Source organism: Zalophus californianus, chromosome 4, assembly GCF_009762305.2.
Source record: "Zalophus californianus isolate mZalCal1 chromosome 4, mZalCal1.pri.v2, whole genome shotgun sequence".
Lineage (NCBI taxonomy): Eukaryota > Metazoa > Chordata > Mammalia > Carnivora > Otariidae > Zalophus > Zalophus californianus.
This window is the reverse complement of record NC_045598.1, coordinates 30,391,359-30,418,964: the sequence shown is the minus strand read 5'-3', so window position 1 is coordinate 30,418,964 and position 27,606 is coordinate 30,391,359. Positions and strand designations below refer to the sequence as shown.

General features: G+C 41.4%; 1 protein-coding gene across 34 annotated transcripts in view; it reads right to left on the bottom strand.

Annotated features, from left to right (window-relative positions):
* MACF1 (microtubule actin crosslinking factor 1) overlaps positions 1-27,606 on the bottom strand; it is a 340,905-nt gene that overhangs the window by 107,546 nt on the left and 205,753 nt on the right. For 29 of the 34 annotated variants that reach the window (XM_027622580.2, XM_027622734.2, XM_027621977.2 and 26 more), the window contains 13 exons: positions 26,676-26,783; positions 26,366-26,464; positions 24,220-24,372; positions 23,825-23,913; positions 19,922-20,057; positions 10,973-16,414; positions 10,288-10,437; positions 8,373-8,588; positions 8,139-8,288; positions 5,919-6,152; positions 3,308-3,457; positions 1,921-2,154; positions 413-613 (listed from right to left, as the gene is read on the bottom strand). In XM_027622580.2, the coding sequence (XP_027478381.1) occupies positions 413-613; positions 1,921-2,154; positions 3,308-3,457; positions 5,919-6,152; positions 8,139-8,288; positions 8,373-8,588; positions 10,288-10,437; positions 10,973-16,414; positions 19,922-20,057; positions 23,825-23,913; positions 24,220-24,372; positions 26,366-26,464; positions 26,676-26,783 (7,362 nt within the window). The remainder of the gene's footprint in view (positions 1-412; positions 614-1,920; positions 2,155-3,307; positions 3,458-5,918; positions 6,153-8,138; positions 8,289-8,372; positions 8,589-10,287; positions 10,438-10,972; positions 16,415-19,921; positions 20,058-23,824; positions 23,914-24,219; positions 24,373-26,365; positions 26,465-26,675; positions 26,784-27,606) is intronic. The other 5 variants (XM_027623676.2, XM_027623755.2, XM_027623903.2 and 2 more) reach the window with 1 other exon arrangement.

Sequence of the window (27,606 nt, the reverse complement as noted above, 5' to 3'; positions counted from 1 at the left end):
AAGAGGCAGATGGATTTATGTACTGGTTGATGCTCTGCACAGGCATTTAGGCTGGAGACACAGACATGGAACTCTCTAACACAGGCAGTAACTAAGTGCCCTGAGTGGATAAAACTACCCAAGGGAAGTATATTCTGAAAGACGAGAAGAGGCTGAGGCTGCCACCTGGAAGCACACTGGTATCTCACAAACTGGCCAGAGGAAAGGAAAAAGGATTACTGGGGCACAGTAGCGCTTTGGAAACCAAAGGAGAAAGTATTTCAACAGTGTCAAAGCTGCTGAGGTATCAAAGAGGGCATGAACTGAGACGTACTTACTGTGCTTACTGGATTTAGGGGCAAGGAGGTTACGGTGACTTGCCCAGGGCAGCAGAGAGGCGCCCAGCAGAGTGAGGACAAGCTAACATTCTCACCTTCATCTTCTCACACTGCTTGTCCAGTTCCTCTGGGGCTTGGCTCGCCCCCTTGTGGGCATCAGTGGTATCAAAGGCTCCTTTCCCCAGGCTCGCTCCTGACAGCCGCTCCATCTGTCCTCCAGATGCCATCGCAGTTACCCAGTCCAGGAGAGCATCAATCTTACTCCTGTTCTCTGCCAGTTCCTTAGCTGCTTTACTCTGAAAGCCACAGAAGGAGGCTAGTGAGAAGGTGTTAGTTATTTAGCTACACAAGCAAAAGTTAAGAAAAAAGGTGAGACTTTTTTGCTAAAGAAGAGAAGCTCTAAGACTGTATAAACGGTCTTTGCAGCCACAAAAATGAATGAGTATCTTCTAAATCTGTTGAAAAACAATTACTTAAAACAGTCTCTAGATTTTGCCTATATTTCATTGCTTTAAAAAAAAGGGCAACCTGCTTGGGTCCCCTTGTACTATCACTTTGCTCAATAAACCTTGCTTTGCTGCCCACCAAAAAAAAAAAGGGGGGGGCATGGGAGGGGTGGGGGTGGCAAAACCTAGGATTTAAAGGGGCTTTAAGAGATGATTTAGTCCTGGCAGCCCAGCAAGGCTTCATGGAATCCTTCATAGATGTGCAGAAGTGATGCCCTGAGTTGGTAGGGTCAGAAACAGTATAGTCACATTCAATTACCAGCTGCCCTGCCCTAAGGGAAACACATCCCATCCTTTTTCTGCCAGACAGAGTATTGAGTTCTTTTTTTATTATTATGTTATGTTAATCACCATACATTACATCATTAGTTTTTGATCAGAGTACTGAGTTCTAAAATTTCCCTCTCGAATTCCATTTTCTGACTGTCCAAGTACTGTAATTAAACAGGTTATGTCAAGTGATACTTTCATATGTTTCAGAATTCCCCCTCAGGTAATTTATTTCTCTTTTCCATATTTTCTACCTCCCCCATTCGTGTCAGAGCCCATGGCCAAACCAAGGATTCTAATTTACTCTGCCAGTGCTGAGGGGAACGCAGAAAACCATTTGAGCCTTTAACTTCTCCTAGGTTTATCCCAGTGCCAGTTCCCACCGATCCACAGGGGCAGCTTGGGGATAGCATGTGCCATCCTAAGACTCCCCAGATATTTCCCCCTTGTGCTCTTGGATTATCAACCTAGATTCATATTTGAAATGTGACATTTGCTTTTTCCTCCCCAAGGTACTACCCTTCTTCACTAAGTTCTTTCCACGATTTTCCAATTAGAGTATTGAGTATACAGATAGCAAGAAATATTTTTTCTCTGGGGGGTGGGGTGGGTGATATGAATTTCCCACCAACTATTCCTGACTTAAAGTCCTTCAGGATGTTTCCTCCCAAAATAAATACGGACTCACAGACCAGCTCCTGAAGTAGCCCCTTTTCATGATTCTATGCTCTCTGTCAGGTAGTTTCCCCTTAATACCTTTTCTTCATTTGCCAGGTACCAAAATTTTCTTTTTTGAAAAACACTAAGTATCAAAGAAGTCTGGTTACCTTTTCAGTCTCTTGCTGTACAGCTGAGGTCACCACTTCCTCCAGCTCCTTCTGGGCCACCCGCGTCTGTTCCTGGAGAGCCTCATACTGCTCCTTAGCCTGATGAAGCTTCTCCCGAAGAGCTGTCAACTCATGGGGGCTCAGCTTGGCCTGGTTCTCTTCCAGGAACCCTTCGATATCTTTGACAACACTGGCAAATGAGGTGGCCCGATTCTGAATGTCGTCCTGTAAATCCTTAACACATGAACACAGGGAGGGCAGAGATGTCAATGTTCCTTCTTCAAAGACAGCTAACAGCACACAGACGGAACGGCTAGGATGACACAGACCTGCACCAGATGTGCGTCCCTGACTATGATCTGCTTAAGGTTTAGGCCTAAACCAATGCAATTAAGAACTTCTAAGATATTTTTTTACTTAAGAAATATTCTGACACTGGGGCACCTGGGTGGCTCAGATGGTTGGGCGTCTGCCTTCGGGTCAGGTCATGATCCCAGGGTCCTGGGATGGAGCCCCGCGTCAGGCTCCCTGCTTGGCGGGGGGCCTGCTTCTCCCCCGCTCATGTTCTCTCTATCTGTGTGTCTCAAATGAATAAATTAAAAAATCTTAAAAAAAAAAAGAAATATTCTAACACTTTTCTTTTTTTTTTTTTTTAAGATTTTATTTATTTGAGAGAGAGAGAGAGAGAACACGAGCAGGGTGAGGGGCAGGGGGAGAAGCAGGCTCTATACTGGGACTCTGGGATCATGACCTGAGCCGAAGGCAGACGCTTAACTGACTGAGCCACCCAGGCGCCCCCCCCCCTTTTTTTAAAGTAATCTCTATACCCACCATGGGGCTGGAACTCACAACTCCAAGATCAAGAGTCAGATGCTGTACTGACTGAGCCAACCAGGCATCCACCACGCCTTATCCTTAATGCAGCCTACAGGGCCCAGCATGATATGGGTCCCACCTCATCATTCACTAACCTTCCCTTTGTTCTTTGCAGTCCAACTAAACCAGCTTTCAGTTCTTGAATATGTTGTATTCGATCCCATCCCCACCTCAAGACAGATGCTCAGATGCTCGGGCCTCTGCCTGGCATATTCTCCTCCTCCCTCTGCCCCTTCATGTGTTAACCCCTACATGCTCTTCACTTTCAGTTTAAGTGACAGTTCTTCAATATTTTCTAACATCCTAGACAGGATTGGGTCTGACTGTTAAACATACAAAGCATAAGAATTAAAGATTCTTGATGTGTTCTCCTGGCCACTAGACTCTACACTTCATGAGAACAGGGATGTTTACTGTTATGTTGCCAACATGAAGCACTGTGCCTGGCACATAGAAAGCCTTTATAAAGATATGCTGAAGGAATGAGAAAAGTGAATGAACTCATACTGACCTTCAAGTCACTCTGGTTCTTCTGCAAAGCAGAGAGATCCTGCTGGTTGGCTCTACCTTGGTGACCTGCCAATGTGCTTTCTGCCTGTCCTAGCCAGTTGCAAAGATCCTCCAGTTTCTGGTGACAGGTATTTTGTTGTTTCTGCAGGGTCTAATTGAAATGCAAAGGGGCCAAGAGATGATTAAAAATTCTCATTTTACAAATACAAGATAACTCCCTGAAATGTAAAACAGAAAGGTTATATCTTAAGGATGGAAGAGTTGGTGAGAGACTAGAACAGGAAAAAGCACAGAAGTCATATTCAGAAAGCTCCCCTCATTTGGTCAGTCTGTTGATCTGGGTCAATAGTTTGGATTATATTCAGGGATAATTTCAGGTGAAAATGCTCCCAGGTTTTGGTTAGGAGTTCCATTGCCAGACTGCTGTTATTAGCCCTGGAAATGGAGAACAGAGAGCCCAGATGCTTCAAATCCATAAATGATAATGGTGATAATAATAAATTAGTGGTTATGATCAATTCCTCCACCAGAACTAGAGGATATGCTACATACTAAGTTAAAATACAGAAAATTAGAAGGACTGGATTAGGAAGGGAAAAAAAAATCAAGAATCTGGATAATTCATAAGCTAATCGAGCTTCTTAATAATTGAGATGACTTCATAAATCAAACATCTCACAAATGCAGATACCCATTAAATGGAATGATTACATGCCAGGCATTAAGGGCTTAGCTATTTTGAGAAGGAAACTGCCCAAGAATAGCAACTGGCTCAGTCCTTCAGGTGTCTAGAAGTGATATCAAAGACAAAAGCCAGGCCCACGGGGAGGGAGGGAATATGTTTCTGTGCCTGATCCCTTCTCCAAATCTCATTTCGGCTGCATGACACTGAAGCACCTAATTGAGCCATTGAGCATGATGTGTTCTCCTGACCATCCTTCTAGAACCATTGTCCACCAGTTTCTACCTTCTGATGGTGTTTTAGTCACCTGCACTTACAAACAGGTGCCCACACTGGCCCTCTCTCCCCCTCTTTAGGACAAATAGAAGGGCTCTGGAAGAGAACTCCTAAGAGCTCTTCAGCTGTAAAACTGGATCTTCATGGGTTAGGATGGGTGCAGACTGAATCTGAAAAAAGCAAAGCAAACAAGTTAACACACAGACATACACATGCATTCAGGGCAAATATAGAGAGAAGCAGAGCATTTCTGACAATAACAAGGTTAATAAACATTGTGGAATTAATTATGCGCTCAGAGAGAATGTTCACATGCAGTTCTACCACCTGCTGCAGCTCAGGGGCCTACCCTGGATCCGGGCTGTGTCTTAAAGTGGCTCAGACCAATGCTATTTCATTAACTATCCACAGACTACACCATGCTATATACATTCCCAAGTGAGGATATTGCAAATTTTCAGGTTTGGAAAGTAACCTAAAAGGTTGAATTAGTATTTTGTTTCAATTTCAATACAGGTGGAACAACAAGCAGTAATGGGGGGACATACGGAATTGACTAACTTAACTTCCACTGAGCCTAACTCAAAAGCTCCATTCAACTTTGCACAGTATTTAATAAAGGTGACCCTGAGACAGATTGCTGGTGATAATGACATTCTAATATCATCTTGTTGAATTCCAACTTACTATTCCAACAGCAAAAATGACTAAGCATCATTCTTGGTATTCTTAGGTTACGATGTTACCATCAATGCAATTATGTTGAGTTTTGCAAGAAGAGGGTTGTGACAGATGGTGGTAGGATGGTTTCTTTTCAAAATGTTAACACCTGGTTCTAGACCCTGTTTTCCATAACTGAATGAGCACTGGGCATCTCAGTGTGAAGAAAGGTGCTAGAAACTAATCATGATTTAAAAAGTGCTAAAAAGGGCACCTGAGTGGCTCAGTTGGTTGGGTGACTGCCTTCGGCTCGGGTCATGATCCTGGAGTCCCTGGATCGAGTCCCGCATCGGGCTCCCTGCTCGGCGGGGAGTCTGCTTCTCCCTCTGACCCTCCCCCCTCTCATGTGCTCTCTCTCTCTCTAATAGATAAGTAAAATCTTTAAAAAAAATAAAAAAATTAAAAGTGCTAAAAAATTAATAACAATTCTAATAAAAATTTCGTTGTTGGCTGTTTGAAGGTGGTCAAGGAATATTACTGTTAATCATGTGAAAAGCTTCAGAATAAAAGTCATTTCAGAACCATTCTTCTCAAGAGCTTAGAGTACCTAACTGTTCCTAATAGCCCACAAAAGAATGCTGAGGAAGAGAGGAGGAGAAATAAGGGCAAGGGATACAACTTTTGTTTGGAAGTCAGACATGATGAGACACAGTGAGGGTCAAGTCTTACTAAAAGGAAAATACTTGCACATACATACACATGTAAACACACACATTCTCTCACACGCACACATAAAACCAAAAACATGGCAAGAAATACAGCCAGAATAGCTGCCTCCTAGACCAGAACCAAACTGGTCTAGAGGACATGAAATTTCAAAAACTGGTCAACACAGGCTCCAGGAATCATGACAGATGGAGTCTGGCCAGAAATCTCAAGGATAGAGAGGATACCCCAAAAGACAAAGTGAGCCCAGCCGCTGGTTCAGTCTGACCTTGACCTGGGCTGCCTGCTCCATTTGTTGAAAATGGCCCTGCAACACATCCATCTGAGCTGCGGTCTGCTCCACAAGGTCCTGGAAGGACCTCTGCAGTTCATTCAGAAGCCTCAGCATCTGCCGGTTCTGCTGAGGGGACAGGTCCTGGGCGTGCTCTGAGATAAAGAACTGAATATCAAAAGCAAGAGCATCCAGCTGAGATTTCCTTTCAGCCATGGGCTGCTTCAAATCCTAATAAGGAAACGAAAAAAGATAAAAAAATAAAACTTCTGATTCTCTATCAAAGCAGAAGCTGTTGGTTTTAATCAAAGAGTCAAAATAAATAAAGGGGGGTTAATTTGCTGTATTTTTATCATTGATACCGATCATTTCTAGGGCCAAACCAGCACAGGAAATCTCACTTCTGGTCTCTCTAAACTCCTCATGTATTATAATTAGGTTTTCTTTACTGGACCTTGATCTCCAAATGCAGTACATTTTTAATGATTTATGTTAATAGAATTATACTACTGCTAATCCCAGGTTATCTATAAAAAATTTTTTTTAACGTTTGGAAAATATATCATGAATTTCTGGTCTGAGATAGATCGGCCTAATTGTATATTCTTAGATTCAAATATCTATTTGTATTTGTCCAGCAGTGAGTTACTAGAAGGCCAGAGTGGGGAAGTACTCAATTTATTTGCAGTTCACTAATACATGATTTTTAGAGTAAATAATATTGCTTACACATTTTAAGGGTGTAAAAGATTACAGTCAGACTTTCTTATATAACAGTTACATATATATATATATATATACATATATATATATATATGTATATATATATATACCTACCTAACACTAGAATTTATCTGCTTTAAGACAATTAAAAGCATGCAATTTTTCCACAAACATTTAGTGGTCATCAGCTATTTAACACTGTATGCAAAAAAAACAAGATAATCTAGACCCCTATTGCTTTGAAACTGAGGGTAGTCAGCAATCCTACAGAGCAGAGAGAAAGGACTTCTTGCATATTTATCATCAAGCTAAGTGTCTTTCTTCATCTGTGATGAATGGATTTGGGAAACTGTCATTAGGAAAACAAGACTGAGACTGTGGCTGTCTTCCCATTAGGACATTCATTTAAGTTATAACTAGGGAGGAAACCATGCATGAGATGCTCTGCATTTTTATATCATATACTATGTCACAGGAATTTTATTCACTCTTGCTTTTATTTAATACTCTCAAGTCTGCAACTCACTCGCCTAATGATAGATTTGGAGGAAAAGGCATGACTGAAGATGGCAGGTCAACTCTCGAAAGACAAAAAGGGATGGGTTGCATCCAAGAAACCTGACCATGGAGAAATTATGTCTGCTTCTTTTAAGACCGGGGAAAAAGGAGAGAACAGAAGGAGAGCGCATCTTTAGTTCCGCTCTGACTTTAGAAAGAATTTAAGGAGTGTGCTATCTATAGCAGAAGGTGGATAAACCAGTGTGAGTGATATCTGATATTATATTAAGTATAACCAAAACAAAGAACAATGTTGGGAGGGAAAAAACACCTCAGCTCATGAGTATCTCAGTGTTTACTTTTCTCTCACTAACATATAAACAGAATCAATTAATTTAAAGCTTAAGAAGAAGAAAAGCATCTCTCTAGATCAGTGGTTGGCCATCAAATCTGCCTGCCACCTATTTCTGTAAATAAAGTTTTATTGTAATACATCCATGAACATTCACTTATGTACTGTCTACAGCCGCTTTCATGTTTCAACAGCAAAGGTGAATGGCTGCTACAGGAATGGTCCATTTGTGTTATGACCAGCAAGGCCTAAAATATTTACTATCTGGCCCTTTACAGAAAAAGTTTGCCAAGCCATGCTCTCAATCATGGATCAACAAGTCCCCTGAAATTGGTGTGTGTAAAATTAGAAACAAAGGACGGATACTAGATGCTCGGTTATAAAGACAAGATGAAATTGATAGTAATAGGCCATTCTGTAGACTCTTTCTCAGAGAATAGCTGAAAGGAGAAATAACCATGATCACCGAAGCTCTAAGGGTATGATAACCTAAAAAACTAAATACAGCAGACTTTATTTCTAAAATGGAAAATCAGTTTTCCCAAGAAAGAGAAGTACAGGTTCTGGTTTGCCTTGCAGGAAAATAAAATTGATGTAACTCCGAGGACAAAGAAAATGGACTTGAGAATGGGTGGAGAGCCTACCTTATAATGCTGGAGGCAGTGCTTCAGGCTGTCAGTGTTGGTTTCCTCGTTATATTCCTCGCTGTTCAGAAGAAGATTGGTACTGCCAACCCAGGCTCTCAGATCTTGAAGTCTGCCTTCTAGCTCTTCGTGCTGACTTAACACTCTAGTCTAAGAAACAAATGGCAAATTAGATGATGGAAATCTTCAAGCCTGCCCAGATTTTGTGAACCTTTGTGAACAAAAAGAAGCAACCTTTTTTACTTCCACAGCACTCTGGAGGTGAAGGAATCTGGAACTCCAGGTGTCACTCACAGAGCTGAGGGACTTTTGAAGATTCTTGGCATCTTTCTCTAGAGCCTTCAACAGTTGAGCAGGGACTTCTGGAGGCTGGCTGATGATAATCTGATTCACACATTCTAATTCCTGATTCACCAAGGTGGACAGATCCTTTAGCTCCCTGTCTAATACCTGGGGGGATAAAGCGGAGTTACCTCCAAAATCAAGACTAGAACTCTTGCTATTTAGGAATCAGCTGTGAACACAGTTTTCTGTCACCTCATGCCAACACCTGCTTTACAGCTTATGAAATGTTTTTATGTATGTTCATTTGTTTGTTTGGTTTTCATAATCACTAATTCTTGAGGTAAGCAGAAAAGATATTATTATTATACCAGATTTACAGAAGCAATGTCTCAGCATTTGAAAATGTTATTCTATTCTGTTCTATTCTCTTCTATTCTATTCCATTCTATCTTATTTTTGTCTAAAGTCACCCACCTCAGCAATGGAGCCAGGACTTGGATTCAGGTTTCCTGACTCAGTGTAGTACACTTTCCAATACAACTTGCTATCTCTTTGAGAGGGTCATTATGCCTTATATAATGTGACACAAAATAAGTCAAACAAAAGAACGACACTTCCTGGGCTCCTGGGTGGCCCAGTTGGTTAAACGTCTGACTTCGGCCCAGGTCATGATCTCAGGGTCCCGGGATCGAACCCTGTGTCAGGCTCCACACTCACTGGGGAGTCTGCTTCTTCCTCTCCCTCTGCCTCCCCCTGCTCATGCACGTGCTCTCTCTCAAATAAATAAAATCTTAAAAAAAAAAATAACCAAAAAACTCTTCCACTCCAAAATCCAACGAGGCAAAAGGAAAAAAATAGAAAAATATCCCAACCCAGCCTTCCTAACTCAACGTCTACAATATTCTGATCCTCAGCAAAGGAGCCAGAAATAAGTTGTGGGAAAGTTGGCAGTTTTGGACATCATCTTCACCTGCCCTTCAGCTGCCCTACCCAAGGCTATACTCCAGATATTGAGAGAACTGCTTAACCTCTACAGTCTGTCCTCATTGTGACTCCAATCCTGTGATAAGTCTTAACCTCGGTTGAGAGAAAGCGCTCCTCTTCCTCCTTTTCAAGCTGTCTAATTTTATGTCCTCAGGAACTCATGTCATCCATTATCATTTCTTCTCTCTCCTAACTTCAAGTTCTCCTTTTCTATTGGTTCCTCCTAGTCGGCCCCAAAATCCAATCAAAATGTTCTTTTTTCAGGGCATCTCCTCCAGCTAGTGTCCTACACCTCTCTCCTCGCTTGCACCACCAAGCTTCTGGAAAGAATGATTTACATTAATTGCTCCCACCTTCTAACCTCCCATTTGTTCTCACTGCAACCTCGTTGATATCCTACAGCTCCACTGAAACTATTCTTAGTTTCAGGTTAGGTTACAAATGATTCTGGGCACTAAATCCCCCTTTTAGTCCTCACTCAGTCTCCCTACTGTATTTACTCCTGCTACAACTCCTCCCTTGAGTCTCTTCTGCTTTGTCTTTTGTGAGACCAGTTCCTGATTTTCTTCAGAGATCTCCAATTTTTAAATCTATTTTGGGGGGGGGGGGGTCCTTTACATGGTGGTGTTTTCTTTTCCTTTATTTTTTTAAATAAATAAATATATATTTTTTCTTTTTTTCAGTAGGCTCCATGCCCAGCACGGAGCCCAATACGGGGCTTGAACTCACAAACCTGAGTTCAAGATCTGAACTGAGATCAAGAGTAAGATTGCTTAACTAACTAAGCCACCCAGGCACCCATGAACATGTTTTTCTTCTTGAATACTCTCTATTCCCTCCTCCAAGCTGGTGGGCCTGCAGGAAGTCTCTGGGAACCTACCTTGGCCTGACACAGCAGGTCCTGTAGCTCTGCCAGGTTTAGGTCCAGAGGTTGAATCTGTTTCGTCCTCATTTCAATGTCACGTAATAGAGAAAGATAGGATACCAGCTTCTCATCATGTTCTAGACAAAGTTGTCGGTTAAATACATTCTGTGGAGCCAAGAAGAAAACTTACTCAGATCCAACATTCACCTTTAAATCTGCTTTTAAAAGCAGGCTGTCTCACTGAGACAAATAGAAATTTTTACTACACATAGGGTGAGATGAACTAAAACACGGTATGTGCTTATGTTGCCTCACATCAAAAGACAAAAAAGTGATTTTATTAACTTCCTCAGGGAGAAGAGGCTCATAATTATCAATCCATAAGCCTCATTTTAGCAAAACTTCCAAAAGCTATTCCAACTATAGGTACCATCACCCCGGTATTTCATATTAGCTCCAATGTTAGTTTCTAACTTAAAACCCTTGCAAATTTCAGAAAGACATTCTGCCTAATTTCCTAACAACTGTGTAACAAACAGATGACAGTAAACTAAATTATACCTTAGAGAATCATCTAGTCCCCTGAAACTGTATGTATGCACACACTGTACATACATAAATTCAGTATCCAGTCAAGAGTTTTAGCATTAAACTAGGTACATCTAAAATATACATACAGACACACCATGGGGAAACTTACTTTAGTTGTTCTGGAGGGCTCTGGGTTTACACCTTCATTTCCCCGTCCCCCAGCTGTAGTCATGAAGGGAATCTGTTCACCACCAGGACTTTCTCTGAGCTTTTCCTGTGGTGTCTTCTCATCTGCCTTCACTGTCGGGTATATGAGCGGCACTGGCTTTTCTTCACTGGTCTCTGGAATAGGGGGACTAACGGTGGCATCCTGTTGTTCTGCCCTCTCTTTTTGAGACCCATCTTTGAACAGTTTCTCTGGAAGAAGGGACGCTAAGACTCTGGGAACATCCTGAGTCACCATGCCTTCAGAAGATGCTGCTTCTACACCTGTAACTATAGGGTTTGACATTTCTAGAAATGTCTCTCCAGTCATTTCCTGAGTTGTTATTTTAGATGCGAGAATTCCACTATCACTTCTGCTGTCCTGATGATGAAAGTCCTTTCTGTCTGAGAATTCCAGATAACTGACTTCTTTTGGGTCTACTGTAGAAACTGTAGTTTCTTCTAATTTAAGAATTCTTGTTGAGTCAAAAGGTATTTCCTGGTATGATCTTTCTTTATATTCATTAGATGAGCAAATCAGATCTTTGGTTTCTTTGGTCTTAAAAGTAACACAGGAATCTTGACAAGAGTTGGTCTCTGGTCTGATGGTTCCTTGGAAAGGTTTGTTTGATTCAGAAATTTGGGATCTGCCTGCAACTTGGGCCTTTCCAACTGATTCCTGGTAGTATAATCCTTCAGGTTTTGGCGTTATAGAAGAGAATGGTTCACTCTGGGCCCCACTAGTAAGTTGAGATAAATTTTCTTCCGGTTTTAAAGTAGAGAGGCTTAAATTTTTTACTTCTCCTTCACAGACCTGATTAGGTTTGAAGAATGTTAAAACATCCTGATTTACAGAAATTCCTCTGGGTATCATTGGGGAAGAGTTTTCAGCTTTACAAATAATAGAAAATCCCAGTTCTCTACCAGCTTCTTCTCCCTTTTCATTTATGGTTATTTCCACAGGTGGACTCTCTACACTGGATCCCTGGTCAGCTCCAATGGTGGTTTCTTGATTCAACTTTTCTTCAGAAAGAACTGGTTTGTGTGTTTTGACACTTTCTTCTATAATCACCTCCCTCTTCTCCCTCTTCCTTTTCTCCCTGGTATTCATTGGTTTCTGCATAACCTGCTCACTCAGCAATTTGCCTGAAGTTTCATAATCTGATTCTTGCACTTCTGAAATAATTCTTCCTTGGCTTTCTCTTATTTCTTTAGGATCTGGACCTGATATAGACTGTTTCGTATGAGAAGTAATTTCCATTTGTGCCTCTATGTTTTCCTGCTCTTCGTTTGTGTTTTTTTCCAAGTCATCCCTAGTCGCCTCTTTGAGTTTAAAATCATGACTTTCTGAGTGAGAGAGTGTCACTGAACCTTGGCCCAACGATGTATCTTTATGATCACCAGGAATGATGATGCTGACAGATTCTTCAGCCTCTGGAGAAGTTCTCCTTTTATCTTGATCCTTGTATTCCAATTCTTTTAATGAAATTTCCCTGCTCTTTTTGGCCTGCCCCCCATCAGAAACTCTTGTTTTAACCATTCCTTGTGCAGACTGACTTCCAATCTCAAATAATTTCTCACTTGCTCCTTTACCATAACTCATTCCAGCTGTCTGATTACAAGCAAGTAACATTTCCTTTCTTAGAAATTCCTTCTCTATTTCACATACTTCAATCCCATCTTGCTTTTCAATCTGAGCCCCGTGATCGCAGGACTCTAAAGTATCTATCTGGATCATAGTTGCCAGTTCAGGGCTGATAAATCCTTTCTCAACAGCTTCCTTTAGAGTCACTCTCTGATCATTAAATATGTCAACAATTCCTCCATTTAATACCTGATGAGTTGCAATAATTCTTACCATGTTTTCATCTACTAATTTCTGTTCCAAAGCTGATGCCAAAGTCAGTCTTTTCCCTGTGGCAGTATCTATGATTCCCCCGTTATTTGCCTGAGCTTCCAGAACCTTCAGTGTAGATATAAAGTCCAATTTTCCAAGCTGAGTTGCTTGGGATAATGTAAGCACTTTGTCACTTGCTTCGTCTTTAATGTCTGAGAAGGGAATTACTTCTAAATATCTCTGTCCAGATTCAATATCAATCTTACATTTCTTTACTAATTCTGAATAAGGAACAATTCTGTAACTTTCAGGATCTATAATCCCATGCATCATTCCTGAAGACAATATTGCTTTATTAGTAGTTAACAGTCCTTCTTTTTCAGCTTCTGCCAAGGTCAATTTCTGGCCAGAAATGAGATCCACAAAGCTTCCAGTCAAAGCCTGCATTTCTTGGATTTCCCTTTTCAAGTCTGGGGTAATAAGATCTAATTTTATGGCTTCAGGAAGGGAAACAGTGTCCTTGGTTTCAGGGTGGAAAAACTGACAGAGGCTTAAGTTCTCAACCTTTCTGAGCTGCTTGGCTAAATCTTCATCAATGATGCCATGTTCAAAGGCATTATCAACAGAAAGTCTCATTCCAGATATATGGTGAATGATACCTCCATCTACCACCTGCTTAGTCAACAACCGAACAGCCTCCTCTCTCTCCAGAAGTCCTCTGTCAATGGACTGCATGATTGTTAAAGTAGCTCTGCTATCGGGGTCCATAATTCCAGTTGTTTCCATTTGTAGGCTAATAAATCTCTCCCTAACTGTTTTCTCAGCATCTCTGCCTTTGGAGGCTTTCTCCAGATTTATAAGTTCTGTCTGGTCAGCACTGTCCACCAAGCCAAGATTTGAGGCCAGAGTTACCGAAACCTTTTTGCCTCGTTTCAGGTCAACAATTCCACCAGTCACCACCTGCCCCTCTAAAATTCTGGAGACTGTTTGTGTGTCAAGAAGTCCAACTGTAACTGCTTCCTTCACAGAGCAGAGTGTGTGGGTACGGGGGTCTAAGACGCCACTTATAGCTTTGTCTGCCATGAGGACATTATGTAATAATTTCTCATCCATCAGACCTTCATCAATGACCTCTTCAGTGGTCAAGGACTCGCAGGTCTGAGAGTCAAAGAAGCCCCGAAACATGTTCAGTTTTCCCATAAGTTTCACAGCAGTGTGACTGGGCACAATACCTCGGGCTATTGCTTCATTTAGTAAGAGCTTCTGACCTGTTTGCTCGTGAATGATACCACCATCTAGTAATTGTGCAGATAATGTATTTAAGGTAGCTTCTTGGAACAATTCTGAAGGATGACTGTATGACAGGGAGGTTTCATGACCACTGTCTTCCACATCTGTCTTTTCTAAGGTCATCACACTACCGCCTACAGTGTTGTGTCCTTCTGGATTTTGTTTATGGTCATCCCTATCTGAAAATGTTTTATTTAAGCTTTTCTTTTTGTCTAGAGTATGAATATTCATGTCATTTTCAGACTTTAGTTCTGATTCTAAATCTAGAGTATTCTTTACCTGAAATTGTGACTTTTTGCTTTGGGGTTTTATGAGTGGCCTTCCAGTTTCACCTGGAATTTCAATTTCAAATGTGTTTGCTCGTGCTGTCTGACATGGAGAAGAAGTCTTTCCGGGAGTCTGCCATTCTTCCCTCAGTGTCTCAACAGGAAAAGGATCTTTGCTTGCCACCAAGGTCACATCCTCAGCTTCCTCAGTGGGTACCATAAGGAGAAATCCCCTGCTAACATTTTCTCTGGTAGACATTCCTGTTAGTTCTTCCTTTTTGGTGCCTAGCAACTGCCCTTTTAACTCTGATTTGCCTTTATCTGGGACCATCAAAGTATCAACATTTGGATCTCTCACTTTTTGTTCCCCCACAAACAGGTCTCTCTCAAGGTTCTCCATAGTGGAAGCTTCAATTTCTACAGTGGTCATTTTGCCTTTTGCTTCAGTGCAATCTGCCCGATTAGGATATTCTTCATTCTGAAAAGAAAGCTGGAACTCACATGGCCTCACATTCAGCCCATCACAGAAAGTTTCTGTGGTTTTGACATTCACTGATTCTTGTAATTCCTCGGGAGTTTCTAGTCTCTGATGCCCAACTTCAAACACTTCTGGAGGGCTTGCTTGATATTCACCTCTTGCTGTCAGTGTCTCCATCAGCTCGCTGTCTAAAAGGAGCAGCCTCTGTCCATCCCGCACATTGATATAGCTGTGAGTCATCAGCTGAAACAAGAGCTTCTCACTAGGGCTTACTATGCCCTCAGTTTGGCTCTGGCTCCGTGGCAGACCTACTGCTCCAGGATTAATGTTCAATTTGCATTGTTCTGAAGAATCTGCCAGTTGCATGTGGGGCATCACATCAGGTATGCAAATTGATTTTAAGTTATTGACAAGATCTTTATCCAACATACCTTCTTCTACTGCTTTTTTCCAGGACCAAACCTCTGTGCTTGCTGGTAGAAACAGAGCTTTAATGTGCTGTCGGCCACTAAGTATTTTATAAGCTAGTTCAGTAGACACAATACTTTGTTCCAGGGCATCTGTGATTGGGAGGATTTCTCCAGATTCAGGCCACAGCAAGCCCATGAATGACCAAAGGGACTCCAGAATCACAAGGGCAATCTTAGGAGCTACTAGATCATTGTTCACTGCTTCATCTATTGTCAGCCTATGTCCAGTGACGGTGTCTATGATGCCTCCTGTCTGAAGCTGCCTTATGAGAATAGCACAGGCCATATCTTGGTCAATTAAATTATGTCTTACAGCCTCTTCCACAGTAAGCCTATGTCCTGTTCTTGGATCCACTATGCCACCAGCAAAAAGCTGAGCTTCCAGGAGCCGGACAGTGACCTGTCTGTCTATTAGGCCTTCCTGAACTGCACGGAAAATGCTAACCTTCCGGCCTGACTTCAAGCTCACCATACCCCCTGCCAATTGCTTGACAGGCAGCAGTTTCAACCCCGAGTCCTGGTGGACAACACATCTCTTCATCAGATCCAGCAAACTGACTTTCTCAGCTGTGTTGGGGTCTATCAAATTCTTGGATGATTTCAGGTAAGACTCTAACACTGAGTGAAGCCTTGCAGAAATGAGGCCTTGGTGAAAAGCCTCCTCTAGGTTGATGCAGCTTTTATTAGGGGGGAGACTGAAACCTCCAGTTGCCAGATGAACTTCTAAGACTTTCAGTCCAACTCTCTCACTGATTATTTTCTTTTCAATTGCTTCCACCACAGAAAGAAGGCCTTTGCTCTCAGGAAGGCTGTTTATTAAGGACAGGGCATCCTGTAGCTCTCGGAACTGCCGGTACATCTGGGGATTAATGAGGTTTCTGGCTAGACCTTCCTCCAGAGAGAGCTCTTCACTGGTCTCAGGGGCAATGAGGCCAGACATGATAACCTGGGATTCCAGGAGCACAAAGCCTGTGTCCTGGTCAATGAGGCCCCTTTGCATGGCTCTGAAGATGGGAAATATCTCCACTGTGCCTAGGTCAATCACCCCAGCAACTGCTCTGCAACCCTAAAAAAAATGAAAAAGAAAACTGAATCAGAGAAGCCCAGATATTGAAAGGATTCATTCAAAGAACTATATATAGTATATCAAATTCTGGCCACAAGAAAAACCCAGCCTGGGATGAGCCCCAGTGTGTAAGAAACACTCTAAAGCCTGGCAGCATTAATACTAAGAAAGAATTTGTCTAAACTGCAGAATGTTGAACATGGCAGAAGTTCACAGATGAACTTGACGGATGGTAGCATTAAGCATATCTTAGTGACAAGCTCTACAAAGTAGCGAGCAGTGAAAGTGAAAGGTCAACTATTTCTAAGACTAAATCACCACAAAGGTTCTTCTAGAAATATACCATTCCCCAGAAGTGAGAAGTCAACTCTATATAGCAACTCTTCAATGTTGCAACCCATGCAGAAGACTCTTGAAAGAGTACTTCCGTGCTAGTAAGTTCAGCAGGAACAGTTCACAGGATTAGAAGAAAGATTCAAGTAGGCCAGTAGCCACACAACAGGTATGCATCTCCGGAAACAGCCCAGTGTGTAGTACTCAAGCAGCTGTTTTACAGTTGGCGCAGGCATGGTCAGTGGCCACTGTTAGCGCCTCCCAAGGCAGTGGCCCTGAGTTAAATCACTCCCGGGAACTGGAAGTAGCAAGTTAAGGAAGGAACAGACTGGGGACCTTTGCCTCCGGGACCACTAGCCACTTTTCTTCTGGTCCAGGCTATAACGGAGAGTACAAACACCATGCTTACAGCTATCATTTGTGGGGCACTTAATACATGTACTGAGTGCCGATATTTAATCCTCACAATGATCCTATGAAAGCAATTATTTTAATCTTCAGTTGGCAGATGAGAAAATGAGGCACAGCAAGGTTATAACTCATCCAAGGTCACAAAATAAGTGAGTTCCAGAATCAAATCAAGGTCTGACTCTAAGTCTTATTACACTGCCTCCCCATCAGATCCAGAAGAACATGAAGGATAGATCGGTAGAGCTGCATCATACACAGGAGTTAGGTCCTAAGTCCAGGAAATAAGGCAAATCTTATACACTGCCAAAGTTACCCTTGCATAAAGACCTAAAAACAGCTCCTAGTAGAATTCCTATTTTGAAGCCTTTTATCACAGAATGATGGTATTCAGAAATTAACTCATTCAAGTGTTTTGCCACTTAAAACACTTTCATTACTCTCAAGTTTCTACCTCTTTTTGTTCACGTTCATTATTTTCTATAGATCATTTTGTCTGTCCCTCTTTGGGGGGATCCTTATTTAACTCTTGAACTTATCCATGGAGCGTGTTGTTGTAGCAACTGCCAATCACTTCCCTGCCTCCTAAATAATGCATTTCATTCTGTCTCAGAGTGAGCTCTTTAACAGCAGGTACTTTACCCATTCAGCATCTAGGAACAGTTCTAGCGGTTCAATAAACATCTGCTGAATTAATAAATAAACTGGTAAATAGTAAGGAAATATTTAAAATCCTTAAGCTGCTTGCTGCCCCTAGATTTTAAAGACATACATTGAGGATTTCAAATTCAATTAGTTGCACGCTTTAAGAGACAAAGAATGGAGGGCAAATGTGGGAACTCATGGGTTCACATCCCTATCTCACTGTATTTGTTCAAATAATGGCATAAAAGAATTCTCCACACTACTTAAAATATTATGTGTTGTTCCCTACCCCCCTCCTGTGTTCTGACCTAGAAAGTAGTTCAACTTGTATAAAGCAAATATATGTTATGCGAATCTACCAGGTATCTGTTCAACAGAGACTGAAGGGAAAATCACACTGGTATAGGACTCTGAGATATATGAATAATCCCTTTTACAACATCCATGTCAAGACGGTTCAGAAGCAGACAAGATGACAGAGGAAAAGATTCTTTTGAAAACTTCTAATTTCTTCTCTGAGATTCCTCAAGTCTCAAAGATGCTGATATTGAAGAAAGACCTGGAGTCTGGCCAGTTGCTAGACAAAGAGAAAAGACTACATGCTGTTCCTTCCAGTAGTCTCTTAATTGAAGGACAGGCAGGAAGCACTGAGCTGGGAAATAATCCAGAGAAATCCAGTTCAGTCCCACCAAACATGGGCATTCTGACCTAAACAAGCAGAGCAAGGCAGAGGGAGAGGAGGAAGGGAAACATAAAAGGCTTCTACTTACCAGAGTCGCAGCACGCCTTGGGCAGATAGAGAGAGAGCCTTACGGAGCAGCTCAGCCGCATCGCACACACAGTGTAAGCTTGGGGTTAGCGTCCAGCATGCGACTGTTTGTTTTTTTGCAAAAAAGAACCCCAAACAGGTCGTCCTCTTTTCCCTTTTGTGCATTTGTGCTTAAACTCCAAAGGGTTAGTGAAACTTGTAAGCAAGGATGTCAGTTAATCAGAACAATACTTCACATGAAACACACGAACAGTAACAGGGGACACATCATGCTCAATGTAGTGGTGCTTGGCAGCTTGGCTTTCTTTTTTTTCTCCCCCTTTTTAACCTTTCAAAATGAGAACTGGGTGTTCTCAGCAAGCAATTGTTAAAACTTTTCACATACTCCCTTTATGGTGAAGCAATAAGCCATTAAAAGTGGGCTACCTTACATAGAGAATGCTAAACCAGCACATTCTTTTTGGAAATCTACTTGCAAATAAATCATAGCTGGTTCTGTCTTGTGGTCTTTACAACTCTAGCTCCCGAAGCACCAATTTCATATCCAAGGACCAGAGTCAAAGCATGTTTTGTCTGAATGTCATTTTGAGCATCATCTAGACCAAATTTGATAACCACATGACCTTAAATTTTGACCTGTCCCACATATGTTGGCCATTGCTTCACAACATAGGAAATAAGCAGGCAAACACACATATATATCCCAAAGACACATGTATATAATATGGTAAGTTTACATATACACACAGGTATCCAGGAAGAACTCAGGACAACCAGGAGGAACTTGATAATTTTCATATGGTCCAGGAAATGAACATGAGTGGGAATTGGTAAAGATGTCACATGATGGGATGACTATGGGTAAGGGGAACCAGCGTCTCAGTCAGTACAGCTAATCTACCAGTTGGCTTGGAAATGAACATTTCTCATTATTTAGTAGATACGAAAAGAAGTATGGGGGAAGAGGACCCGGCTTTTTCTTCCCACTATTCAGAACTTTTGGCTATCAACTTTTGAGTGACAATGCCGTGAAGGAGTAATCTTGCTGCCCTGTGATCAGATACAATATAGGATTTATGTTCTCAATTGTGGTCTGCCACAAAATGGCAGGCAACAGAAATGGTGAACCAGGGTCTACAGGGTTGGCCATGAGTGCCTTCTAGTATTCTTGACTGACCAATACATCATGGAACCCCAGTAAAGAAACACAAGACAAATGGCTGCTATGGTGTGGTTAAAAATTAAGTCACATTGGTCATGGAAAGCTAGTGAACATGATTCTCAAACAGCAAAGCTGCTTTCATACCATTTGAAAGGTACCCTTCCCATTTGGAGAAAGAAACTAAAAGTACCTTTTGTTCTGTTTGCTGGGCCAACTGGCTCTGAAGTTGCTGAAGCTGGTTTGCTGAACCATCACAAAGGTCATGGTAAGCCTTATTCAGGGCATTCAACTGCTCAGATATTTGTTCCTTCTCTTTCTCTGAGAGCCTGGAAGATGAAACATTGAAGCTCTTTTAGAGAAAAACCTTTCTCCAGTCTCCTCTATTGCTTCAAAATCATGACTTCTCCATCTTGGATGGTATTCTTTGTCACTGTTAACTATGGACCATCTGGTCACTCTTCTACATTCACTGAACACTCTCGCTTCTGGCTGATATTCCTGTGTCTGTCTCAACTCAAGTCATGATTCTTGGTGATGTCAATGTTCATGTCACCAACTGTCTAAGCCTATGCTCTAGTCCTGCAACCTTCTCAACAAACGGCTCTGATCCAAACGGCCTCTACTCCACTTGAACTGCACCCACACACGGCAAACTCAGATCCTGCCATCATCTAAAATTATTCTACCTCTGAACTTCTAAACTTCAAGAATCTACTGTCTCATAGTAACTTCTGATTATAACCCTACCTTTCCAGTTGTGTTTCCTTACTCTTATACTACTTCTCTTTTCAAAATAAAATATTCTAAACAGACAAAAGAGAAAAATAAATGAACTCTCATTTACCTACTACCCAACTATCCAGCTTTACCAAATTTTGACACTGTACCAGATTTACTTTAGATCCTTTTTTTTTTTTTAATTTTATTTATGTGAGACAGAGAGAGAGCATGAGCGGGGGGGAGGGAAGGGCAGAGGGAAAGGGAGAAGCAGACTTCACGAGAAGTAAGGAGCCTAATGTGAGGCTCAATCCCAGGACCCCGGGATCATGACCTGAGCCAAAGGCAGACACTTAACCAACTGAGCCACCCAAGCACCCCTAGATCCTTTTCTTTTTTTTTTAAAGATTTATTTGAGAGAGAGAGAGAGAGAGAGAGTGTGAGCGCGGGGGTTGGGGGGGGAGACAGAGGGAGAAGGAGAGAGAGAATCTCAAGCAGACTCCCTGCTAAGCATGGAGCCCAACATAGGGCTCTATTTCATGACCCTGAGATTATGATCTGAGCCGAAACCAAGAGTTGGACCCTCAACTGACTGATCCACCCAACTGCCCCAACTTCATTTATTTTTTATTTATTTTTTATGAACATATAATGTATTATTTGTTTCAGGGATACAGGTCTGTGATTCATCTGTCTCATATAATACACAGCGCTCATTACAACACATACCCTCCCCAATATCCATCACCCAGTTACCCCATCCCCCCACCCCCCTCCCATCCAGTAGCCCTCAGTTTGTTTCCTATGATTAAGAGTCTCTTATGGTTTGCCTCCCTCTCTGGTTTCATCTTGTTTCATTTTTTCCTCTCTTCCCCTATGATCCTCTGCCTTGTTTCTTAAATTCCACATATCAGTGAGATCATATGCTAATTGTCTTCCTCTGATTGACTTATTTCGCTTAGCATGATACCCTCTAGTTCCATCCATGTCACTGCAAATGGCAAGATTTCAAATTTTTGATGGCTGCATAATATTCCATTGTATATATGTATATACCACATCTTTATCCATTCATCTGTTGATGGACATTTGAGCTCTTTCCACAGTTTGGCTATTGTGGACATTGCTGCTATAAACACTGGGGTGCAGGTGTCCCTTTGGATCACTACCTTTGTATCTTTGGCCAAGTACCCCAACTTTAGATCCTTTCCATAGAAATAAGACATTACAGATATATTCAAAGTCCAATGTACATTTGTAACCAACCCCATTCTTTTTTACCTTTCTCCCTAGAGGTAATCATGATCTTGAATCTGCTGAATTTTACAACTTTCTTATCTCATTCTATACTGTTCTTGAGAATGAATCCTGTGATTCATATTGTAACTACCCATCAGCTTACTGAGCTTTCCCAAGCCTTCCTAACTCCCCCATTTGTCCTTAATCTATCAATCCTCCCTAGGATCTTCAGTATCTTCTCTCTGGAGTTCACACTCCACAATCCATCATCTCAATCAGGTCCCTCCTATTGTCCTTGAACTCTGTCCTTGCTAATCTGATGAAACTCCTGCCCCCTATCAATCGAACCATAGGATTTCTCTGCTCCCGCCTGCAGGTTGAAGTATATCGTGTGTGTGTGTGTGTGTGTGTGCGCGCGTGCGTGTGTGTGTGCGTGTGTGTGTGTGTGTGTGTGTGTGTGTGTGTCTCGGGAGGGGGGGTCCCCTGTGGAGATCTTACTGGTTCCCAGCTTCTACTAGACCTCACAGCTTCCTGACAAATCTCTTAGAGGCTCTAATCAATTCTAATTCCCTTGCCCTCAGCTCCCCTAACTCACAGCAAACATCTCTGCCTATTTCAAAGAGGAAATGCAGACCAATGGGCATGAATTCTCTCACCTTTTGGCTTCACTCCTGGCATATTTACCTCCATCCACACCTTTCCTAATCTCCTTGTCCTCAAACCTTAGAGGAAAAGTTGTCTTGGCTCTGGTCTATGGTTGTACTTTCCACTCATTGATGAATTTTATCCTTTCCTGCATCTTCCAGGACCTCTCTCCTACTACTTCAGTCAATCTCTTTTTCCTTTTGGTCCTTGAGATTCAGTCCATAAACATGGCTAAGTCCCTCTGATCTTTTAAGAAAACAAGTCTTCTTCTTCTTCTTTTTTTTTTAAGAGGACTCCACACCCAGCACAGAGCCTAATGAGGGGCTTGAACTCATGACCCTAAGATCAAGACCTGAGCTGAGATCAAGAGTCAGAACAATCAACTGACTGAGCCACCCAGGCACCCCAAAACCAACCTTTCTTGATCATATACTCTAATTATTTACTGTATTATTTCTGTCCTTTCCTATGGCCAGGCTTCTTGAAAGAGTCATCTAATTTTGTTATCACTACCTTCCTCACCTCATGTGCTCCTCACTGCCCATCATACTCAATCTGACATCATAACTTAATTTTCACCAGTCACCGAAAACTTCCAACTTGCCAAATTCAATAGAAACTTCTCAGTCTCAATCTTTCTTGATTTCTGACTATTTTCTTCTTTTTAGAATTCTGTTCTCTCTTGGGTTCTAAGGTATCGCTCATAGTTTTCCCTCTACTTGTGTAAGGCTTCCTTTACAGGCTGAGGAACACAGAGGAGTCCTTGAACCCCTGGAAGCTAGTCCACTTATGGTTTCTACTATGCTGATGACTCAGATCTTCATCACTTTAGACTTCTCTCATTAATTCTAAATTTACATACACAGTTACCCATTGGACAACTTTAGGGGAACTATATAAGGCATAAATTAATGCATTAGGTACTTCTTAATACATTCTAAGTATTTCCACTCTGATGTCCCCTAGGTTCTTCATGTTCATAATGTCTAAAACCAAAGCTGCCTTCTTCCCCCTCAATCCGTACCTGCTTTTATATTCCCTATCTTGGTTAGTGACATCACCATACACTCAGGGGCCTAAGCCAGAAACCTGGAGGTTATAGCTCACTATTTTCATTTGTCACCAAACACTGTAAGTTCATCATCCTTAGTATCTTTTGAACCTTTGCCCTTCTCCACCCTCATCATTTCTCACCTGTATCATCACAACAGCCTCTTTATTGGTCTCTCAGGCCTCCACTCTGGCCCCATGTCAATCTCTTCTCCGTAAAACTGTTCTAGAAACCTTCATCAACAAAATCCAATCATGAATAAGACCCCTCCCCATAGCCGACAAGGTAAAATGCAAACTCTCCAGCATGATCTACAAGGCTCTTCATAATCTGGCTCTTGCAGCCCTGAACTCTACAGCCTGAAATCTCACCATGACCCTAAGTTTTAGTCAGGTAGATTCGGTTCCCTAGATGTGCCATAAACTCTCATTTAATACTCACTTATGACCATGCTTGGCCAAGAAGATCTGCGAAGTTTTAATGGCCTCAGAAACTTGTTCCCTCTTGGTTGTCAGCTCCTCTGTCAGAACCTACAGGATAGAAATAAAGAGTATAGCTTCAGAACCCAAGAAATTAAAGAATCAAAATTATTTGAAATAACGTGTTAAAAATCCTAGGGAAAAACTCAGCTTCGGTCAGATTACTATTACTAATGAACTACAGAAAGATGATTAAGGAGGCAGAAGTACAAATAAGATGACCTCTTAAGTTTCTGTAAGTCCTGGGAGTTAACATTTGTTGAGATAATCATTCCTGGAGTGATTCGTTTTATTCCCACCTAATGTGCTATTACATATTATTCTATCCAACAAGAGACAGATGGACCTTCTACTCACCTGCTGATCTAAAATAGCTTTTTCAATGTCTGTTGATTCTTTGGTCTGGGATGAGGTAGCTTTGCTTTGTGTGTTCCTTGCCAGGGTAGACACCCAGCCCAAAAGTTCTTTAACTTTCTCCACATGCTCCTGTTTTTCCTCTTCTACGACTTTCTAGAATAGGAATTAGAAAATCAGTATCTTGGTCAATGTCTTATTAAACTGGCTTGACTTCTAATTTCCTAAAACAAAGACATGAAAGTTATCTAAATCAACAGGAAGCTAAAATAACCCCAAGATAAATATAATTTACCCAGCTTAGAGCATTGTTCACAGGTACCTAACTGTATGATACCAGTAGCTAAATTCATCACATCTAGATTAGCACCTTTCTTAAAAAAAAAAAAAATGTTTTTTTAATATATGAAGGATGTTCAATAATTATTTATTTTTATTTTTTTATTTACTGATTTTTAAAAACCCTTTACATATACCATCACATTTTCATGATTCTTAGATGTACAGGTAAAGAGAGTAAGATCTACAGAGACTAAGTGAGGTAGCTGTTGATATAAAATTTTCTGCTAATTCACATAGACAAAAATTGGTATGAGTTAATGTTTCCAACAGCACTTCTTTTATAAAAGTAGGTGAACTCGCAGAAACTTTTTTGCAGACAGAAGTTTTTTAGAATTATAAAAAGATTAATATACTCATTACAACAAATTCAAATAATCTGAAATGCATAATGTATGTCCCTTTAATCTTATTTCCCCAGAAATTTGGTGTACCACTAATCTTTGAACAGTGGGGTTTGAACTGCTCAGCTCCACTCACATGAGTTTTTTTTCAATAAATACAGTACAGCACTGTGAATGCATTTTTCTTCCTCGATATTCTTAACATCTTCTCTAGCTTATTTTATTTATTTATTTTTAAAGATTTTATTTATTTATTTGACAGAGAGAGACAGCCAGAGAGAGAACACAAGCAGGGGGGGTGGGAGAGAGAGAAGCAGGCTTCCCGTGGAGCAGGGACCCCGATGCGGGGCTCGATCCCAGGACCCTGGGATCTTGACCTGAGCCAAAGGCAGGCGCTTAACGACTGAGCCACCCAGGCGCCCCTAGCTTATTTTATTGTAAGAACACAATATATAATAAACCTATTTCATTGTTTTTAATAGTTTCATAGCATTCCGTTGTATGGGATTTGTATGTTTTCAATATTTCTCTTTAACAAATTATGTTTTATTAAGGATCTTTGCTCATGTTTCCTTTCTTCACACTTACAATATTTCTATAATGAAGATACTTGAAGGTGGGATTGCTGGACATAATAGGATTAATCCCCATTATTCACAAATTCCATTTTTGTGAATTTGTTTGCTCACTAGAATTTATTTATAAGCCCCAAATCAATACTGGTGGCATTTTTGCAGTCATTCCCAGATATGTCCGATGTTCCCAGCTGCAGTAGAACAAAGGGACCCTCTACCTTCTTGTTTCAGCTCTTACACATCTCTTAACAAGTGCCCTTTTTTTAAATTATTATTATGTTACATTAATCACCATACATTACATCATTAGTTTTTGATGTAGTGTTCCATGATTCATTGTTTGCGTATAACACTCAATGCTCCATGCAGAACTTGCCCTCCTTAATACCCACCACCAGGCCAACGCATCCCCCCACCCCCCAGCAAGTGTCCTTTCCACAGTCGATTTAGTGCCATATTTTTCACAATTTTTGTTGGTGATTTCACCGTTGAAAATGGACCTAACCATAGTTCTGAACTGCTGTCTTATGTTCCTAAGCATAAGGCTGTGACATGCCTTACAGAGAAAATGTATGTTAAATTAACTTCATTCAGGTGTGAGTCAGAGTGCTCTTGGCCTGAATCAACAGATTGTTGTTATATTAAATATAACAAGATTATGTATTATTTGTTGACAGAAAAGTTGACCAGAGGCTTAGAGGAACCTAACCGTATATTTCCCCTGAAGCACAAGAGTCCAGCATTCCCTAGTGCAGTGTGCATAGCAGTGTCACAGAACACAACCACCGTGAATAAGGAGAAGTGGCTGTGTGTGCACTTTAAATTTTGACAGATGAGACACGGGATTTTTAATTCTATTTTCAGAATGATTTAGGGCCCAGCCGTCCTCACCTCCTCCTCCTCCAGCCGCCGGAGTGCGTCACTGATATATTTTACATGCTGGGTGGTTAAGGTTACCAGTGCTGTGTAGCGAGTTCTTAAGTCCATGAACTGTGGTTCAAAAAAACAAACAACAACAACAAAAACAATTTAGATAAATTATCTGCCAGAAAAGTGTATTTAAATAGTTGAAAATAAGAGGAAGTTTTCATGAAATCACATGCTCCACAGAAAGGTGAGCCCTAAATCAAACTGTCAGGGCCCGACAAACAAATCTTTCCTTAAGGGAAGAGAGCAGCGTGTCCTTTCCCCACCCTTTCACCTCTTGCGTGATGGCATCTGAGGAGGAAAGCATCCGACGGCGCTTGCCAGGGGATTTCTGCTGTGATTCCACAAAGGCCTTGTATGTCATCAGTTGCAATTCATAGTCCTGGGGGAGGAAGAAAGTTCACTACATTTCCATAGGGCTTTACAGCTCAGGTAACTCACACAACAGAATCATAGTATTTCATTGCTGGAAGGCATTTTAGGGATCATTTAAACCAGTGGTTAGCAAATTTTTTCCTTAAAGGGCCAGATGGAAACTATCAGGCTATACGATCTGTCATAGCTGTTCAACTCTACCTTCGTAAGTGAAAGAAGCTGGAGATAATCAGTAAATCAAAGGGTGAGACTAGGTCTCACGTATGGACACTAAAAGCTGAAGTTCATAGAATTTTCACGTGTCATGAAGTGTTCTTCTTTTGATTTTTTTTTTTAAGCCATTTCTCATGGGCCATGGAAAAACAGGTATGTGGGCTCAGTTAAGCCTGTGGGTCACAGTTTGCTGAGTCTTGAGTTTGCAGTTCGCCGACCATCCTTTTCATCTCATCCATTGGGAAACTGAAGCCCAGAGACAGGAAGTGAGTTTCCCTGATTAGTCAGTGGGTGAGCAACAGAGTCATCCTAAACCAATGTTCGTCTCATGTCCCCGTGCTATGCCGACACTCCCTCTGCAATCCTGAGACTGCCCCCCCTAGGCCAGGCCCTCTTCATACCCATGTGGACAGGCCCAAGAGCCTCTTACTACTCTCCTGCTTTGTTCTCTTCTGAATTTATTTTCTATCCTGCCACAAGAATAACTTTTCTAAAACACAAAGATGACCACTTCGTTCCTCTGTTTGAAAGCTTACAAAGATCTAGAGCAGAGCTTCTCAAATATCAACATGCACACAAATCATCTGGGGATCTTACTGAAATTGAAATTCTGATTT